The following is a 20,078-nucleotide window of genomic DNA, read 5'->3' as shown; positions in this document are numbered from 1 at the left end:
TGGCCTTAATGAAAATTGCAACTTGGGGCTCTCCATCTAAAGCAGGTTAAATGTTACCTATACAAAGCAGAACAAAGTTCCTAGTCCCAATTTCTGCATCTACAAATTAAGTAGAGAATAAGTGAACCAAATTAGTAGAGATAAATAATTGAACCAGCATACATCATTTATGATTTTTATTTCAGAAGTTAAACATGCAGAGAATGTGTTTTATAGGTGGGAAAAGCAACAGTTTACTCTACTGAGTTTACTCTAATGGAGAGCTTATTATGAGAAGAGCTGATGGAGGACTTGAGCTAGAAACTACAATTCACTGGGGTTCACTGGAAAATAAAGTCACAAATGCACAACAGCTAGAAAAAAAGTGTCTGCAGGTGACAGTGGGAAAGTGTGTCTGAGGGCATGCAGGGGACGGGAAGAGTTTTATCTGAAATCAGATTCTCAACTTTTTCAGCGGAACTGCAGGGGGCTAATGCGCAGCCCAATCACATCCTTACCAATCTCTGTTACCTAGGAGACAATAGATTTTGCATCAGCTCCCGCAGATAAGCAACAAATTCTAATTTATAGCTGAATGTCAAGTCTAGGCAATACTGTCCTGGTGGCACTGACCTGTGTGACTCTGCAGACCTGGCCTTTGTAGGTCGGACAGTAGCAGGCACCTGACAGAGGGCACTTCTCCACTGGCCGACCGCGGTACAGCGGAACGAAAGAAGCAGCACACAGGTCAAAGGGATTATGGGGATCATAGTTCAGTTGGTGTGCATCTGTGAGGGTTTTCTCACATGCTGCAAGAATCTTTCGTGTCTGTAACCGAGAAGAATATGGGTGTCAAAGAGTATCCATGGTAAGAGCACACCTTCCAGAAAGGAGCCAACACAGACACACACGCGCACCCAAGGCCCACCACCACTTACCTGCTGTGCCACATCAGGTTTGGGGCCAAGTTCGAGAAGGCGGCGGGCAAAGCCAGCGGCTGTTTTGAAGTTGCGGAGTTTGAAGAAGAGATTGAGCGCAGTACGCAAGACCAGCACCATGTGGACAGGCTGTAGGTTGCAGTGAGTGAAGTACGCTGCCATCTATCACACACACCCACAAGGATGTTACATGACATTCAAAGCTACTGTGGGTAAAGTACTTAGTGGAACCTATACAAAACACTTTTTTCTAAGTAGTTAAGAAATAACAGGTCACTACATTCTTACACACATTTCTTCAGCACTGACAGGCAAATACAGAGAACCACATGCACAAAGACATGATCTCCCAATACCCACCCACACTGTAAGACTGCACTGAAACACACAGGTATATCCCGAATGATGTGTACCTCACACAGCCTCTTCTGCTGCTCCAGTGTATCTTTGGGCAGTTTCTTCCTTTCTGTTTCCATGGTGAGACCCACAATGTACTCTCTACAGATGGTAATCAACTGCTGAGCCTGAGAAACGTCAGAAGGAATACGTCAACCAACCAAGGCACACATGCATAAGCTAAACAAATACACAACACTCTTTAACAAAACAAATGTGCATGCACAACAGGCTTATATAGGGCTTTCCATCCATCTTGTCAAACATATGAATAGAGGGTAAGAGCAGGTCCTCAGCATGTTCTTTGATTAGTTCTGTATTATCAGCTTGGTTTTTACATTTGCCTTCTCCACTGGCAAAGCATGCGAGATCACATACCTCTGCAATCTCCTGTTTGTTGTCAACTACAAGTAGAGGCACAGAGAGCAGGATGGCCCGAAAGCGCTCCACTGCCTCGTCAAACCGCCCAGCTGTGGTGAGCTGGTAGCAGTGCTGCAGCCGGGAGATGATGTCAGCTAGCCGCAGGCCCACCGCAGGCAGGCCTGCCTTTGGTCCACAGTCCTTCCAGTTCCTCTGTGGGTAACCCTGTAGGCAGGGCAGCGAGGGCAAACCCAGGTAACAGGTCCGGCCCCGGGTCAGTGTCTGCATGAAGAGCTGCTTATAGGGTCCAAACTGCACCACACCGACTTGGTCATGCAGCAACTGTAAGGGGGGGGGGGGGGGGTTGAAACGTGTCAGATGATGTGTGAGACTAACAAGAAAAACAAAACAAAAGCAAAGAATGGAAAAAAGGTGTGTAGAACAGCAGATGGAAGGGGAATGTTTATGGTGTGTACTTTACCCTCATGGCAGTCTCAAAGGAGCCAGCCAGGATGTGATCCACGGCCAGCTGGGAATTATTACACCACATCTGAGTGGGGCCAATTCCCTTAGTGGGTGGGACAAAGAACCCTTCCCCCTCAGACCCTCCTCCTGCACCAGTAGGCACATCCTATTGGTACACAAAACAGTATTGTTTCAGCAGATATATATATATATATATATATTTATATATATAGAATAAACAGTACACTTTTTCCTCTGGGGGCTTTTTAGGGGTCTAATATGAACGGTCCAAAAGACAGAGGGTAGTGGGAACAATGACCAGTTCTGGAGGCAGATCCAGATCCTCCTCCACCTCCCAGCCTCCACCCTCCTCCTTCCCTCCTTCATCACCCAGGGACTCTGGAGCATCCATAAAGCCATCTGCTCAAGGACAAGAAAAACACAAATAATGACAAAATGACAAAACATTTCTCCATGCACTGTGTGCCAAAGGGTAAGGGAAACAGACAGAGATAGACAAACACACAACAACAACAACAACAACAGGTGAAGACACTGAGGTTGGAGAGACTGACCCTCATCCAGGTGGAGCTCTGCATCCTCTCCCCAGCCCTCTCCTCCAGGGGCATCCATGTCCAGATCAGCTGCCATCTGACCTGCCCTTCCTATATACACACACACACACACCCTCTCTGAGGAATGCACATAGACACACAAGCAACTTCAAGTGACCTTAGACCCCTGTGCAGTCACTGACCCTTGGGAGTGATGGCCCCCTCGAAGAAGCCCTTGGAGACAGTGAGCAGCGGCCAGTTGGTGTCCAGTGGGTTGATGGGAGGAGGAGGCTGCAGTAGCTGTGCATTGGGATCCACCTCTGGGATCTACACACAGGAAGCCAGCACTGGCATCACTGCACATATCCATGGAATTGCCTGTGCTGCTGTGTGTGCGCGCAAGCATAGGGTAGAAGAGCATTGGTAGAAATATCTTACCATCTCTTTCTCAAGGTCAAAGGTCTCCTTCAGAGCCTCAGCCTCCTCGTCCAGGCCATGGGTTGCTGCCGTCAGATAAGCCAGAGATTCTGGGCACACAAAATGGTTAAACAGTTACTATAGGCACTGGATTACCAGGGTGCTGCAGTGTTTGTAGTGCCCTTAGGGGATGTGTATGTGAATGAATGTAGTTGCTCTTTGGTATTTGTGCAACAGTATTATGGAACACATAGTTGTGTGTATAGATCTATTAGGGTGTGTGTGTGTGTGTGTGTGTGTGTGTGTGTGTGTGTGTAGCTGTTCTAAAATATATAAATAGCTGCTTACTTACTCTGTCCACAGTTCTTCAAGATACGCACTCTCTCATTCACATCCCCCAAGTACAGAGCACCCTGATAGTGCCCACTCATATCCTTCCTGATCTCCGCTATAGGACGCAGCACAGCAAAGTCAGCACACACACATCCCATAGTCCTGAATAGCTAAAGTCCCCTTCCAGTGTTCTGAATCCCCGCATGCTTTCTGTTCTACATACCAATCTTCATCATCTTCCTCAGCTTGGCCAGGTTGCCCGTGATTAGATAAAGGAAGGTAAGTTTGTCGAAGTTCTTGGTTCTTTGGTAGCACATCTCCACCACCTGGTGATGACCCTGCAACAGTGCAGCCTCACCTAGACGCTCCCAGCATCCCCGCTCATCTAGGGCCTTTGCAGCCTCCAGTGCCACCTGCAGGAGGCAGGGAAATATAAACCCAGCCCACACCTCACAGAAAGGTCCTGCAAGTTTTGGGCTAAAACACAGTGTTTGAGCAGACAATTTATGAAACAATTTAGAACCAACAGTTTCTACAAGATGTCAATGGTCACCTCAATGTTGCCGCACTCAAGAGCCAGGCTAAAGCGGGTCTTCTCGTCTTTTACGAAGTGCAGCGCCACCTCTGGGTAGCCCTTCTTCTGCAGATAAGCTATGATAGACTGGCCCACCAGCTTAGCATTGCGCACCATGTGCAGCACCTAAGTATGTACATACAACAGAGGTGGTGCACTAAGAGAGAAGTGTGGCATGTTTTAAAAACAGCTCAACTTTACAAATAAATTTGTACAAAATATGACATGGCAGCCTAGATTTGGGATTAACTACCCAGTCAGTAGTGACACTGGAAGAAGTTACAGTGGAAGAGAGGTCGGCGTCCCTACCTCATCGTACTTGCGGTTAACGAGGGCAAGTTTAAAGCGGTACTCAGTGGGGTCGATATTGAGCACTCGGGGCCTGCATTCACGGTCCAGGCAGTAGACGCTATTCCCTCTCACACGTGTTACATAGATGGGCAGGTCCAGAGTGCGGATTATGCCATGATCACTGAACAGGGGGTTTGAAAAGAGAGAGTGTCAGAGTCACAATGGACTGGCATAATTAATTTGTCATTACCAGAGAGAAGGGGTCCGTGGCACATAACTAAGCATTGAGTAAATGCTCTGGTTACAGCTTACTGCAGCCATCTGTAGTCTAGGGTGAAGGAGTCTGCAGGGGAGACTAGTCTACAGAGCTGTGGGTGAAGACAGAATTGGATGCAGTACCCAGAGGTGAGGGCATATTTGATGTGGTTAGAGGTTGTGTAGATGAACACTCCACTCTCGTCCCATGCGCCACTCTTCACGCGGATGTTCTCATGGATGTTGCACAGGCTCTCGAGTTTCCGGTTGCAGATCATGATGGCTTGGGGGGAGACCGGCATCTGGTTAACAACAACCTCAAATACTCTTCCTATATTATTACAACATTTATTACCATTACTGTTATATCTGCTATTATCCTTAAGGTCAAATTATTTCAACATAATCACAATGTTATAAAATAATACTTAAAGTTGAACTCCAGTGACAAATACTGTATTGACGTAACATCAATGAAGTTTTCAAAAGGCATGCGGGAGCAGTGTTTGTACAGTACAGCATAACACTATGACAAAGGGAGTGGAATCCTACAAGTCCTGGAAAACAGCTAACCTACTGCTGCTCATAATGGCAGGGTGGGAGATTTCTCTCCACTCGATTCTCAACTGAAAAGGAACAGAAGAGATCTTAGTGCAACAAAAATTAACCAAGGCCATACAATGCCATGGCACGAGCAGGCATGACATGCATTTAACAAAATGGCACATGCTTACCTTAGCAAGTGTCGTTAGCTATTAGTTAGCCAATAGGCACTAATGTTATCTGCTGCTGTACAGCATGACACAAATGCAGGAAAATTCCACTCAAATGCTGACACGGCCAAAAAAAAAAACCTAAACTTGATGAATTTCAGTATTTATACCCTTAAGCAATGTGTTAGTGTTTATTTATTAGTGTTTAGTGTACCTAAATGTAATTACACCTTATAGACAAAATCTTTCACTGGAGTTCAACTTTAAAGATGTTGAGGAACTGGCTGCAATACCGTGTTTGGCCAGCAGGGCAACATGGCTTGTGTCTGCGCTCCACACAACATATTTGACCTTGGCAATTTTAACAGTGGCAAGAGAACGCTTCTGCTGAACATCAAACAGGGTGACACCGTCAGCGTCTCGGAGCAGCAGAGAGCCCGTGCCAGCATAGAAAATTTCCTCACAGCTTGGAACCTGGACTTTTTTCACAATCTCATTCTTCAAGTTCTTTATTAGCAGCTGCAGAGAGAACACACACTGATTATCAAATAGCTGTCAGCACAATTAATAACCAACAGAGTTCCTAAGACAACTTTCCAAGTTATCTGATGTGAGAAAAGTGTTTAAAGATGACTGTTTCAAAAGGGACATTACAAAATTATCCTAAGAGACATAACTTGCTACCAACTACATTTCCAAAGCATCATGAAGACTTGTAAGAGCTCACTTTAAGAAATTTATGACAATGATTTCAGCTCCAAAATGTGGAATTCTAAAAGTATCATGAACAGGAGTAACAATGTACAATAATCTTACAGAGTGCATCCGGTCTAACACAGCAAAGCGATTCCTGGCCACCCAGACTGCCGTCAGACCTGAAGAGCGTTTTCCCTCTGGTGCTACAGACACAATACAATAAAGATCTGCATTACTCTGTATACTCAACATTAAAGCAGCAGAAGATTTTATATACATGAGCCTAATAACAACCAATCAGAGCCAGAAGTGTCCAACAGAGGTCAATAACTGCTTTTTTGATGTTTTTTTAAAAGAATTTAAATCACAAAGCTAAGATAGTAATGGCTACAGTGACACTCCATAGTGCATCTGATTCTACTATGATGTTGCAGTCGAGCAAACAGTAGCTCGTTCCAATGCCAAAGTTAGCATTGTTTTATTTGGGAGTTGCTGTAAGTTGTAGGCAGTCGCATCGGTCCTCTATTATTTGTGTGTGCCTGTGCTCTCAAAGCTAAAATGTTTGCATAAGTGATTTACTCCTTATTTAGCACTGTTCATGACAGTTTCTTCATGAACCAAACAGCCAAGTTCTGTAATAAGTGTGTGCTAGTTCTTCTACCGAATAGTTATTGCTGTAGATTACTTCTTATGTATAAAATATTTTCTTCTGCATGTTTGTTAGCATTGTTGACATTTCACAACATGTACAGCAGCCTCTTGTGGGGAGGGGCTCTGGAGGCAGGGCTACACACAGCAGAGAGGGAAGGGGAGGGGCCTGGTAGTAGATCTCATTCAAATTTTCAAGCCAAGTCCACGCTCTTGTCAATGTTACTGACTGCAGCTTTAAACATGATTGTCATCTCTGCAAACATGCAGTAGAAGAAAATAATATCCAGTAGGTGCTCACCATCAGGATTCTGGGAGTCACTCTCACGAGGGATGGAGTAGAGGTCATATGTGCTGTTCTCCAGGTTAGTAGCTCTCTGGGGAGACAAGACAATCACACAGACACATTGAGGTTTAGTCGCTTTGAGATGAGGCTAATCTTCATGCATTGGGCTAGTGTAAAGCTGCTTTGTGACATCTGTTGTAAAAAGTGCTATATAATATTGTGTGTGTGTGTGTGTCAGACTTGCATACCACAGGAAAGTGCTGAGAATGTGTAGGTTCACTAGAGGTAAGCTGTGTGTGTGTGTGAGAGAGAGAGAGACTTTGGGACATACAGTGCACAAGAGGACAGCGTTCTCTGCAGGGTTGTACGACATGCTGAATACAGGAAACTTGGAACCACTAGAGGATGGAGAGAAACAGATCATTTGGTAGGACGACCTTAAGAAAAGACAGCATTAAAGCAGAGCAATTTAAATAGATAGATGTACAGTAGACAAGATGAGTTGGGTAAAATGTAGAAATAGATCTTTGAGGGGGTGGGGGGGCCACCTGCGGAGCTGCATGACGGCAGTGTCTTTGCTGCTGTTGAAGTCCAGCTGGCGCAGGAAACGATCCTTCACATAGTACAGCATGTTTCCATAAACCGCATAGGCAGGGCGCTCCCGCTCCAGTTTAAACACCAGCATCCCACTGTCATGACCTGACACATGCACGCACACAAGATGCGCACTCAGCACAAACTGGCTAGCACTAATTCAAATCAAGAGACAGAAAACCTAATCCATATATAACACAGACACATTTTGAAGGATACAAGAGTATATCAACATTTGATCATTTACTTTACAAAAATAAATGCATCTGTGACAAGGTGGGTGCAGTGGTGGAACAGGGGTTGTAACATGTAAAAGCCACCAGTGCAATGGTTTGAACCTATTTAGGCTTAAAACGGAGCCTGTGCTAATGCCTCCATGAACCTGCTCTTAGCACAAACGCAACACATTTGTGAGGCTGCATAAGATATTTTCCTCACTTCAAGCAAGCACGTAAAGATGTGTCCAATTTCTCACAGTAGGATATTGACAAGAAACACCTCTAAAATACACTAAAAATACATTTCCCAGGAAGTGAATCTGTGTGGGTCATGAAAACGGCAAACAAGATTTCTGCCAGCACTATGGTCTTATGCCTCATTGCCGCACTTTTGCCATATCCACTAAAATATAGCCTAAAATTACACCCACCAGCAGCAAAGAGATTGAGATTGGGGTGAGCTCCAAGCACCCAGAAGCGGTCGTGGTCCCGACGGAAGGTTTGGACACCTGTCCTCTTGGACATATCCCACACACGGATACTCTTGTCTTCCGAGTTGGACAGAATGAGCTCCTGGCGAGGGTGGAACACTGCACAGGACACGTTGTTATAGTGTCCCCTACAGGTGTCCAACTCCCAAGCCTTAGACTCTGCAGAATCAGCAGAGAGCAGGGGATTACAGTAGGCCATTTTAGTACAATAGTAACAACACAGCACTGAAGTCCAGAGGTGAGTTCCTATTGCCACACTGGTATGTAGGCAGCAGGAAACAGCTATGCTCAGTGTTGGAAGCATACACTCACCGTTCATCCTCCAGATCTTCACCTGACGGTCGTCTGCTCCTGACACAATAAGGGGCATGCTGGGATGGAAAGCTGCCCAGTTAACACCTCGATCGTGACCCTGAGGGTAGAGGTCAAATCTTCATTTATTTCAAACGTTCGTTCAAATCATCCATTACAGCAGCATTAAACAGGCTCGAATGAGAGCTTCTGTAATGTTTAGAGAGCTCATCAGACCTCCAGGACGTGTTTGACCACAGCATCGGATGCCCCGAACAAGTCTACTCCAGTGATGCCACGCACTTCAGTTTCAACAGCACCTGGAGAAAGGTTCTTCTTCCTCAGGCCTGTAACAAACATTTACAATCCAACGCATATGGTAGAGCCATTTACATGATACACAGGAATACCCACAAAGGGAGAGGGAAATAATAAAGACTATACACTCATATAAAAGTATAATTTTCTCATATTCTCATTATACATACACAAATTCATTTTATAAATAAATAAATGAATAAAGTATCAACTATTTAAAAAAAATGAATTTGCTTCCATGTGTGTTTTTTGTTTTGTTTTTTAACACACACACACACAAGCTATATTTGTTGGGCTGATAAACATACACAGGTACTAAGGAGCACAAGACATCTTTACACACTCATCTCAATCTCAGCTAGTGTCTGACATCATAAGTAGTCTGATATCTTGACAAACATGCTTTGTAGTTTGACACTCTAAAAAGGCATAAAAAACCACTCACTACTGGGTAGACAGCAGAAAATAATCAAATGACAGAGCATTGTCCCAACAACCTCAGGAATCTGAGTAACACTGCTAATGTGAAAGGACTCCCAGTTTATGGTGATAAGTCCCAGAAAGCAATCCAAACATGAGCAGTTTTACTCGCAGCTTCTCGTTGCATTGCAACCCAGAACAGAGAGGAGACAGAGAGAAAAGCAGGGCAGGATGTACTACGGCTGATCTTAGAACCCCCAAAATGGCTGCTGCATGATTAAAAGCCCAACAAAAACTGGACGCAGAAGCTGCACTAGGAACCCAATGTGCGGGTGGGGATGTTTCTGCAGGGGCATGAGAACAAGCTGAAGAAAGAGGGGATGAATTTGCCTGGTGGGTTGATGGGGTGGTGGAGGGCAAAAAGTGCTCTGATGGGATACAATGTCTAAATTGCAAAAATTAGGGCATGCGTTTATTACAAGGTGCATCTAGATGCATGGTTTGAGTCATGCATTTGTCAGTACATTTCTGTAAAATGGCATATAACTAATCTGTGGTAATCCAATCCAGTTAGAAGTATACAGCAATATTTTTTTCAGGCTAGCTGGTGTTACTATCTATGTTAAAGCTATAATCCAAAACGTCAAAAACATGCAGATTAGCATACAAGGTAAGAAGAATGCCCTCTTAGTTTTATTGTTAAAAAAATATTATAGCACACACTTAGTGCTCATGCCATGTTTTTAAGTATTGTTGAATTGTTATTCTTCAGTGTGCCAAAAAAGCAAAGAAACCAGAAAGAAGGGTGAAAGTTGGGAGATGTCCTCCTGTACAGCTTGCATGCGGGGGGATTCACATATGGAAAGCAGCAAGTTAAGAGATTACTTCAATGTAATGCAAACTGTTCAGCAATAAAAAGAGAAGATTCGATGAACATTAAAGATTCACAACATGCAGAAAGAAGACAAAACCACCTCTCACAATCCTGGATAATAGCAGAACTCTGAAAACCTATGCATAAATTCAGCAAAATTGTTGCAGGTAGGTGAAAATTATTCCACCGGACAAACACCCAAGTGTGAGAGGTGATATTGTGTAGAGCCCACAGAGTTGTTACACACACACACACACACACACACACACACACAGGGAGGAGAGGAGAACAATCCCTCAAATCAGAGAGAAATGTTAATGTTAGCAAGCTCCTCCTCTCATTCCAACCCCACTTCCCTGGCCATCCCCCCACACCCTCAGTCCTGTCCCAGGCCTCCTCACCAGAGATATCCCACACGCGCACAGTCTGGTCGAGACTGGCTGAAACCACCAGGTCCTCAGAAGGGTGAAACTGAGCACACATGACATAGTGATTATGTCCCGTAAGAACACTAAGAGAAAAAGAGAAAAAATAGACATATTTAATGGCAGGGAAAAGTGAACACTGCTACAAAATATAAAGGTCATACAACACAAGCACATTCAAACTTCATATGCAAACTCTCAGATATAGCGAGATACACACCAAACACAAGTCCTGGACTGCCAGTTCCAAATGCGAATGGTCTGGTCATCTGAGGCACTCAAGATCCACGGGTACTCCTGTAAAGGAAACAGACAACATGGAGTCACAGGGTGTAGCCCACACAAAGCTCTTCTGATTGTCTAACAGGCAGCATAAAATGACTCACATGATGGAAGAAGGTAGTGCGAATGTAGTCCAAGTGCCCAAGCAGAGTGAAGAGACACCGGCGAAGCTTGTAATTCCACACCTGACCGACAGGTACCAAAAAAAAAAAAAACAGTCAAGAATGAACCGCCACGTGAAGCGCTCAAGAACGTGCTGCTGTTCACGATGGTTGCCGTCATAGCATCTCCTCTCAAGTGGCCAGACAACCACAACACAAGCTTTTAATCGATCTTGAATAAGCAGATCTCAAACCTTGATTTTGTAGTCATCACCTCCTGATACAAACAGAGGCTGCTGTTTGTGAAAATCAATTCCTCGAACTGGGCCTGGCCAAAAGAGTATACACATATAAGCTCGTAAAATACAATACAAAACACTGAGAAACATTTTAGTGGGTTTGTCATACCATCATGTTCGTCAAATTTGTCGATCAGGGTGCACATACGGTAGTCCCAGAGCTGGATGATTCCATTGTGCAGACTGGCTAAAATCCACGGCCGCTTTGGGTGAAAACTAAGCCCTGTAATGGCGGAATTGTGTCAATACTGGTCAGTTTAAAAATGACCGTCAGATATGTAGAGTACATTAAATGACAGCTTTAAAGTAATGCCACGGCGTCCAACACTACAATTAACGAGCCAAGCAACGTTACCGTCACACACTCAGAAGAAAAATTGCTAGCGTCAGTTTTCAAGTTACAGATGTTTTTAATTATGTTATCTTAAAATGTTAGCAAGTACTTACTATAACGAAATTAACATAACAGGGAGAGCTTAACTATCCCATAACTATCTTTATGTTGCCAATAAATATATGCAAACTTTTGGCTAGCTAGCTAACCTAGCTAACTCGCACCAGACAGGCCTAAATGTCATTGCAAACGGCCGTGACTGGACGTTTGACAATAGTGCAATGAAATCCTATGAGAAAGACTGAATGTGTTCATGAATGTTCAAGTCAAATATACATCTACTTTTACAGAGCTATCTAGCTAGCTAGCTTGAAACCTACAGCTAATAACCTGGATAGCAAGTTACCAGTTAGCTAGCAAGCTAACTTGCCTTGAATAACTTACCTTTCACCCGAGCAGACTTTGTCTCAAATTTAGTTAACATCTCCACTTCAATAAATACACCTACTATGTGTATATTCCAGTATAGGGTAATTCTTACTTCAAAATGTTACCCCTCAATGAAAATTTAACGACAGTTCTCTACTTCCCGACCTGACACGTATACCAAAAGCAACCGAACTACTTCCTTTAATGAAGGAATAAAGCTTGACGCTTCAAAATGCCTACAGTGAAACGTCCACGTCACAGAAACCCAAATCATAGTGTTTACATACATAGAGAGCGGGATTGACAATACTAACAACAAATGCAAATACAACCTCCTTAAAAGGATTTTGTTAGAGGTGTTAATAAACGGTGTCAATTAAAAAAAAGCCGTATTAATAAACTTTTAATAATCTTGTGGGACCCTACATCTTTTAAAAGCACATACAATAGTAATTTAAATGAAATGTTTTATACAAATAGAAATCTCTGTAAAATAGAGAATAGACAATTACCAAGTCAAAATAAACATTATATAAATCAGACCTGATAACTCAAAATATGCCTTTCATGTCTTTTTATAAAATATTGCAACCTTATATATGTATATTTCCAGGGCTCTCAGGTCCACATACCCTCAATAGGGCTGTGCCTGGGATGTCTATGAATAGGAAAGATTCAGTGAGGGGAAAATATGGTCATGGGAATAAAGGTCTGACTTCATTGTATTCATATATTTAGTTTTAGCAAGTACAGACAAATATCAACCTAGTAACGTATGACTGTAAACAAGAAAAAAAAATGCATTTCTCTTTTCCCAGTATACTTTTACAAGCTTCCTATAGCTAAGTAAGAGCTACCAACAATGCAATTCACTCTCTCCTCCTGATTTTAAGTAAAATATTCTTGTAATATGCACATGAAAGACAACTTTTGCCTGTGATGAGGAATCTAAACAGAAGACAGCAACACAGTACATAAATCCCTTTTCTCTTTCAGATTTTATTTTCCACATATGTTCACTGTGGGTGAGCTTTTTAGCTGAATTCAAGTGTTTTTACATGTACAGGTGTCCAAACCCCCCAAGTGCCCACTTCTCTTACTGCAATCCATTTTCGCACCTTTTGTCCTTTCACCATCACACATGCGATGATCACTTATCCACTGTTCCAGCTTACATAAATAGCTCCAACAGCTGTATACATATAGATGTATAAAATTATAAAGCCACCCACATTTCAAAATGGTCTTTTTCACTCCCACCCCTTCTCTGGGCTATATTCACGAATAATTATGTTTTAAAATGCTAATAGAGAACAGAATGCTGAACACCACTACCTGTGAAATAAGACACTTTAACTGATGCATTTTGAGGACCAGCTGACGTTATGGTATAGGTGTTTTATCTACGTGGGGTGTCTACAGATATACATGGCTTTCATTTATCCCAAATGTTACCACTTCCCTAACCCTCCATTTGTACAGTTTGATAAGACAAGAAATAAAGTGGCCAACCTTACCCAGTTTAAGAGGAATAATATTTATCCATCATATACTTTGTTACCTGACTGCAAAAAACACAAGCCTGCATTAATTGGCTCTAAGACAGGCTCACATCATAAAAGGCACTCTTAACTAATTTTACTATTAGGAAAATAATTTGAAGTCAGTTTTAGTCACCAATTAGTTTTGTGAAACCACACACAACTGGACAAGGTTTTAATATGCACCCATCAAGTAAACACAATTAATTAAAAATATATAGAATTATCAGTATAACCATAGTGCATAAAATTAATAGATCTTATTTGTCCAATGATCGATCATCCTCCCTTTGAAAATCTACAGGTATTCTTAATTGTAAATTAATTATACTTTTAAAGCTTGATCACCCACCTCTCAAGGTATTATTTTATGGCATGACTTGACAATACAGGCACAAATATCTAGCTGTTAAGCTGTTAAGATAAGCATTAGGTGGAAATCTAATGCCAAACTATCAGCTCATGGGGAAAAAAATATCAAACCTGCATTAAAAATATTTAACAAGCTGTTCCACATCAACTAAAAGAAATGAAACGTGAAAGTAGAAGATCTTTTAAAAGGTGTGGACGATTCAGACACACTCCAAAGCTCCAACCTGTACACAGGAAGGGCACAGAGAATAGAGCACTCTCTAGCATTTTCTTAACATCATACTGTGAAAACACAGCAAGCTTGGTCAAATCACATGACTATGCATTGCTCAGCTCCCACTGCTCCTTGTGTTCCAGGAAGATGCAGAGACTCCAGGTCAAAGTTTAAACCAGGTGGCTGAGGATAAGAAAAAAGTAATTTAGTCCAATCCTAAGAGACTTGGACTATAAGCTTTAACCTTAGTACAGAAGCCAGCTACTTTGTTGGATACATATTAAGTTTCAAAGAATGCTTTCATTAGAGAGGCACTCACTGCCTCTCCAGCTAGTTCTTTTGGTGGCTGGCCCAAGTCTTGTAACTGAATGGCAAATATTGAGACAGAATGTTAGTTGCAATGTTTAAAGATTAGCACACCAGCTGCAAAGCATACAAATAATTTAACAAGTTAAAAGCACTGTAAGCCAAGTCAATGTGCTATCACTCTAAAATAAAACTAAACCATGAGGGACTATAGTTTTGTTTGCACGGAAACAGGGATTATTTTACCTTCTGCATAAGTTCTAGAATGCTCTCAAAGTTGCTTTGCCCATCTCCATCTCTTTCAAATTGGCTACATATCTCTCCCATAATTCTGTGTTGCTGCTCATATCTATGGATGTCCACTGGGGGGAGGGAATGCCTGTTGTTTTTCAACCAGTCAGGATACTAAATGCAAGTAAGTTACATTCTGTTAGCTACACTTTATATAAGCAAACACTGAAATTATTCAACTATGGCTAATACAATTATAAATTTGTGTGAACAGCAAAATATGATGGGTTAACTGCCAAGTAAAGAATCATGCTTTAGGGTTGGAAATTGTTCCTTTGAAAAATTATTAACACCATAACCACACATTGTGCTCACCTTTTCTGTGATTTCTTTCAGAGATGGGTATAGGACATCCTTTGACAGAAGGTTCTGCATAATGGACTGCATGATGGGCAGAATATTGCCATCATCCCCACCTCCTTCACTACTTTCATCCAATCCCAGCCCTTCTAAAGTTTTGGCCAGATCCTCTCCAGCCAATCCAGCAGCCTTAGCCACAGACAGGGGAAAAGTAGCTTTCGTTTTAGCTTTAGCAGTTTTACTCATCAATGTTGTTACAGTGATATGCTGTGCTATAAAAAGAGAAAATTAATCACATTTCTCTTAATTTTTTGTTTTGGACAACATCTGAAAGCACATTTATATAGTTGATTTCAGCTTTGTTTCATACACTCATCAGTTTCTTATGATTTAGTACCTGCAGGTTATCAGTGTTTTTCGCTAATCCACTAAGAGTCTCTTTAAGACAGGAAGCAAATTCTTGCTGAGAAGCTGCATCTGTACCTGAATTAAGGGAATAATGTTAAACAATTATGAAGACACAAGTATAACAACTTTTGCATTTGCAAAGACCCACATTACTATATGACATACCCACTTTGCCTGCAGCCTCAGAGAGCTTTTGAAATTGTTGTAGTAGCTCTGGTTCTTCTTGAGCTAGTTCAGCCATGGCTTTCTCCCATTCTTCACGGGCCTGATTAGCCATCTCCCCTTCAAAGAGAGACTCAAAAAACTGATTATCTTCCATCAAAGATGACTGTGGACAAAGGGACACACAACAAACACACAGTCAGAGCTAACACCAGTACACAAACTACATTAAACTTATTTACATCAAAAGTGCTATGGGAAAATGCAAATAATTTGAAGATTTGAGGAAAACACAAACCAACTGAGGAAATGTGGTACAAGCTGTTTACCTTTTGCCCACCCTTTGCTTCAGCACTAGGTTGCACATTACTGGAGACACGAGGTACATTTGTCTTCTCAAAATCATCCAGTGCACCTGATTGGTAGACAGAGGGAGAGATGGAAAGAGAAGGCACCTGGCAAAGGTGTAGGTATAATTCTGTATGTGACAAAAATGTGTCCTGTGAACAACTACACGAGCACAAGATCTAGAAAGCAATAGTTGATATTTTGGGTATGAGGAAGGTAGTTCACGGAGAAATTTGTATGTCTAGTCACGTCCAAGTCCTCTTTCGGCTGTGGACGACTAATCTAATCAACTGTTCATTTGAAAAAGTGTTATCTTACTGGACCAACAACATAGCTAGCCAACTAACTAGCCATGCTAACCAGCCTATTTAAATACGACATAACGTTAGCTAGTGACAACTAATTATTTTATTTGCTCAGTATACTAAAAGCTGGCTTGATTCGTCATCACCGACTGTTACATTTCATCTTACTGTCCAATAATTCATCCAATTCTGTATCTTGTGCATCCTTTTTTTCTGACTCCGACGCCATCTTGTATGTCAACGACACTCTATTGTCGCAGGGCGATGACGTAAAGTCACATTATTTGATCCTGTATCAAGGACAGCGTGTCCCACCACGTGTAATATGTGCTGAATTATCTTAACCAATGAAACTAGCTGGGTAATTTCATAATGAATGTATAATGAACAGGCCCATATATAATGCACGCGTGTATGTAAGAAACAGAACGTTTAAAAGTTATAACAAAAAAAAGCCCAATGCTTTAATAATACACATTTTATAGTTGTAGAATAAAAAATATACTCGTCCAGCAGATGCTGCCTGAACAAAAGAAATTAAACCAGCTCCTGTATTACTTTACTGAGCAATTTGATGTATTATCTCAAATAAAAAAAAGGAAAAACAACACAACAAAACGAGCAGATACGGTAATGTTGTTTGCGCCTCTTGTTAGTTATTATGAGATTTCCGTTTTTAAATGTTTGTATGTTAAAATCAAAAGCAACTTTATTCATTCGCCTATGTGTTTATTGTCCGATATTGATTCCCCTTCTGATCGTCAGTTCTGCTTGCAGCTTCTTTCCCCCAATGTCCCCTCGGACTGATAATTAGGGGTCTGGGTCCGGATTGTCTGCAGGTTATACAAGATTTCTGTAAAGCTGCGTTGTAACAGCGCGTATTTTAAAAAGTGCTATATAGCGCCAAATTGCTGCAGAGTAAAAATAATATTAAAGGGATTTTAAAATAACATTTTGGGTCAGTTGTAAAAGTATAATAAATGTAGTAAAATGCGTGATTTACTTTATAATAAGCAGGGTAGTTAAAGTACTGACAGTTTTCTGAAATATTTGTATGTAATGTGTATTTATGTGTATAAAGCAAGGTAGCCAGGTAAATGCTATAGGACGACATCTGCGACAGGTTAAATGTTAAAAGTAAAAATGTTTGTCATTGGCCTGAAATGTTTAATGTATGCTGCCATGTCAGGTGTAAGGCACCTGCACACTCATTTTTATAATTATTTTCTAACAATTTAAGTCATAAATTTGCTATGAAGTGGTGTAGAAGTGTTGACTTTTTTTCTGAGATCCTTTTTAATCCACAATTTTCTTCTGATGGATTTAAGTTGGCTAAGACAAAAATTATCTTAAATGTCAATTCTGATTGCTATTTGCTAGTGCCTCTAATAACCCAATCACAGATGAAATCACACTTAAGCATTGGCATTCTCAATTTTAGAAGCATGGTTCTGCATGTACCTAGGTGATGTTAGCCAACCAAGTGCAAATAAAATTGAGGGCAGTGAATATCATAATGTTTGTATGTATATAGAGAATTTCCTGTAATGTTAGCTATCAATACATCAGGCAAGAGTGCTAAATAAGTCCTGTACTCTGTATTTAACAAAGGTTATATATGTCATTATTGACATCTATGTTGTTATGGTAATTATCTTCTGACCACCAAGGTGGTGCTCACACAGTTGATAATTCTGTGACAGATACAGACTGAGATGTATATACCTCTATAATTCTGTATCAGCTAGACTGAGATGTATATACCTGTATAATTCTGTGCCAGATACAGACTGAGATGTGTATACCTGTATAATTCTGTGCCACATACAGACTGAGATGTATATACCCGTATAATTCTGTGCCACATACAGACTGAGATATGTATATATCATATACAGTCACTCAGTGACACTACATGTGACATAACTGAGACTATACCTTCTTTTGTCACATATATGGGTGGGTGACAGTACACTTTCCCTCACCTGCCTGTACCTAGATCTCAGCTCCATACTGAGACTTGATCAACGAAGGAGCTCTGTATGGGGGTTGGAATACCATTGATCTCTGTAAACTGAAGACTAAAGTGAAGATTTATTTGGGTGGAATATACATCCAGCTACATGCTTTTCTGTGCACCTCGCCTGAAGTTCATCATATTTACACTGTGTCTGTACCCTGAGCTAAGCAGAAATACAAAAAACAAAGAAAAACATGTCTTAATAACCCAATTAAAGTGACTGATTTACAGAACACTGCCTACACCTTTTATCTAAGCCTGCGTTTACTAAATGTTAGATCTCTAACATCTAAATCACTCATGATAAATGAAATCCTAACAGATCAAACATTTAATGTACTCTGTCTAACAGAAATCTGAATCAAGCCAAATGAGTATATAACTTTAAACAAAGCGTGTCCTTCTGACTACAGCTATGTACACCGCCATCGTCGAACTGGCTGTGGAGGCGGTATTGCAGTTATATATACTGACACATTAGGCATAAACCAGAAAGCTGGTTATGATTTTGAGTCATTTAAAATAATTTTTACTAGCATAAATGATGCTGCCAGTCAATAAGAAGCCCAACCAGCCTCTTCCTCTTACTGGCATCTACAGGCCACCAAGACCCTACTCAGAATTTGTAGATTTCTTCTGTAACCTACTCACTCTAATAGAAAGAGCCATTATTGTCAGTGATTTCAATAGTCACTTTAATAGTGCCCAAGACCCTCTGAGATCGGCCTTTAGTTCTATATTAGAATCAGTTGGTTTCACCCAATGTATAAGTGTCACATTTGGCCACCCTCCTGGCGTCGGTTTCCGTGGTTTCCCTGTGATGCAGATTTTCCTTTGCTTCCTGGTAGTTCCGTTTCTTGGTTTCATTTTCTCAACCCCTCGTCTGTTCCTTAATTACAGTCCTTGTTTTGGTTTCCCCCATTCATATGTTCACCTGTGTCTGGTTAGTGCTTGATTGTCTTGGTTATTTAAGCCCTGTGTTTGGTTTTGCCCCCTGTTGTTGGTTATTTTGGTAAGATTGGTCATGTGTGTAGTTGTCATTATCTCTGTTACTGTTCTTGTTTCATTTATTTGCTTAGTTCGTGTGTTACTTTGCCTTAGTGTTTTCCCCATGTCTCTGTTTTATCTGCCTCCCTTGTGTAGTTTCCCTCATTTAGTAAATCACCTCCTGCATCTGCGTTCTGCCTCTTGCCTCGTCCCCGCACATACGTTACAGTAAGAGAACCCACACACTCTGGTGGACATGCGCTTGACTTAGTACTGACATACAGTGTAGACACAGAGAACTTAGTTATACTACCCCAGTCAGATGACATCTCAGACCATTCCCCAATTTAATTTGAAATACATGAGTCAAGATATAGTAACCTCACTCACTATAATACCAGATGCACGATAATGACAGCCACTGCACCTAGATTTATTGTGAAGCTCCCAGACTTATCGTTTGCAACTAGGTACCCTCAAACCCATTATTGATCAAATAACTGAATGCTTAGAGTCAGTATGCACACTCAATGATGGTTCCCCACTTAAGAATAAAAAAATGAGGAACAAAAAATTAGTACCTTGGTATAATTACATTCACAATTTAAAACAAAACACTCAAAAAATAGAACGGAAATGGCATCACACTAAGCTTGTAGTTTTCCAGCTTGTATGGAAGGAGAGCCTTCTGAAGTATAGAAAAGCACTTATTATGGCAAATCATCTTATCTCTCAGCCCTAACAGAAAATAATCCTAGATTTCTTTTTAGTACTTTTGCACATCTAACTAGGAATAAAACTGACACCAATGCTCAGATTACATCACCACACAGTAGTAATGAG

At 41.3% G+C, this 20,078-nt stretch overlaps 2 protein-coding genes across 3 annotated transcripts; both read right to left on the bottom strand.

Moving 5' to 3' along the window:
• Positions 1–161: 161 nt before the first annotated feature.
• Positions 162–12,187, bottom strand: copa (COPI coat complex subunit alpha). The gene is made up of 29 exons (XM_027013855.3): positions 11,997–12,187; positions 11,328–11,441; positions 11,174–11,247; positions 10,923–11,003; positions 10,757–10,833; positions 10,513–10,622; positions 8,737–8,846; positions 8,521–8,620; positions 8,149–8,367; positions 7,454–7,604; positions 7,237–7,303; positions 6,921–6,996; positions 6,092–6,174; positions 5,569–5,794; positions 4,707–4,845; positions 4,326–4,488; positions 3,996–4,142; positions 3,666–3,855; positions 3,462–3,557; positions 3,131–3,219; positions 2,896–3,019; positions 2,714–2,803; positions 2,458–2,558; positions 2,155–2,304; positions 1,692–2,015; positions 1,331–1,441; positions 918–1,079; positions 613–807; positions 162–510 (listed from the first exon to the last, which is right to left on the bottom strand). The coding sequence occupies exons 1-29, from the start codon at positions 12,034–12,036 to the stop codon at positions 451–453; spliced, it is 3,669 nt and encodes a 1,222-aa protein (XP_026869656.2). The 5' UTR covers positions 12,037–12,187; the 3' UTR covers positions 162–450.
• Positions 12,188–12,685: 498 nt separating this feature from the next.
• pex19 (peroxisomal biogenesis factor 19) lies at positions 12,686–16,485 on the bottom strand. 2 transcript variants are annotated; one of them, XM_027014614.3, is made up of 8 exons: positions 16,397–16,485; positions 15,905–15,990; positions 15,579–15,741; positions 15,403–15,488; positions 15,021–15,194; positions 14,661–14,819; positions 14,428–14,472; positions 12,961–14,291 (listed from the first exon to the last, which is right to left on the bottom strand). In XM_027014614.3, exons 1-8 carry the CDS (start codon positions 16,455–16,457, stop codon positions 14,205–14,207), a joined length of 861 nt encoding a protein of 286 aa, XP_026870415.1. In that variant the 5' UTR covers positions 16,458–16,485; the 3' UTR covers positions 12,961–14,204. The 2 variants fall into 2 exon arrangements, with proteins under 2 accessions (XP_026870423.1, XP_026870415.1); XM_027014622.3 differs by lacking the exon at positions 14,428–14,472 and having other exon boundaries at positions 12,686–14,291.
• Positions 16,486–20,078: the final 3,593 nt, after the last annotated feature.

Source organism: Electrophorus electricus, chromosome 13 (genome assembly GCF_041902795.1).
Source record: "Electrophorus electricus isolate QZ-2024a chromosome 13, ASM4190279v1, whole genome shotgun sequence".
Taxonomy (NCBI): domain Eukaryota; kingdom Metazoa; phylum Chordata; class Actinopteri; order Gymnotiformes; family Gymnotidae; genus Electrophorus; species Electrophorus electricus.
This window is presented reverse-complemented; position numbering and strand designations above follow the sequence as displayed.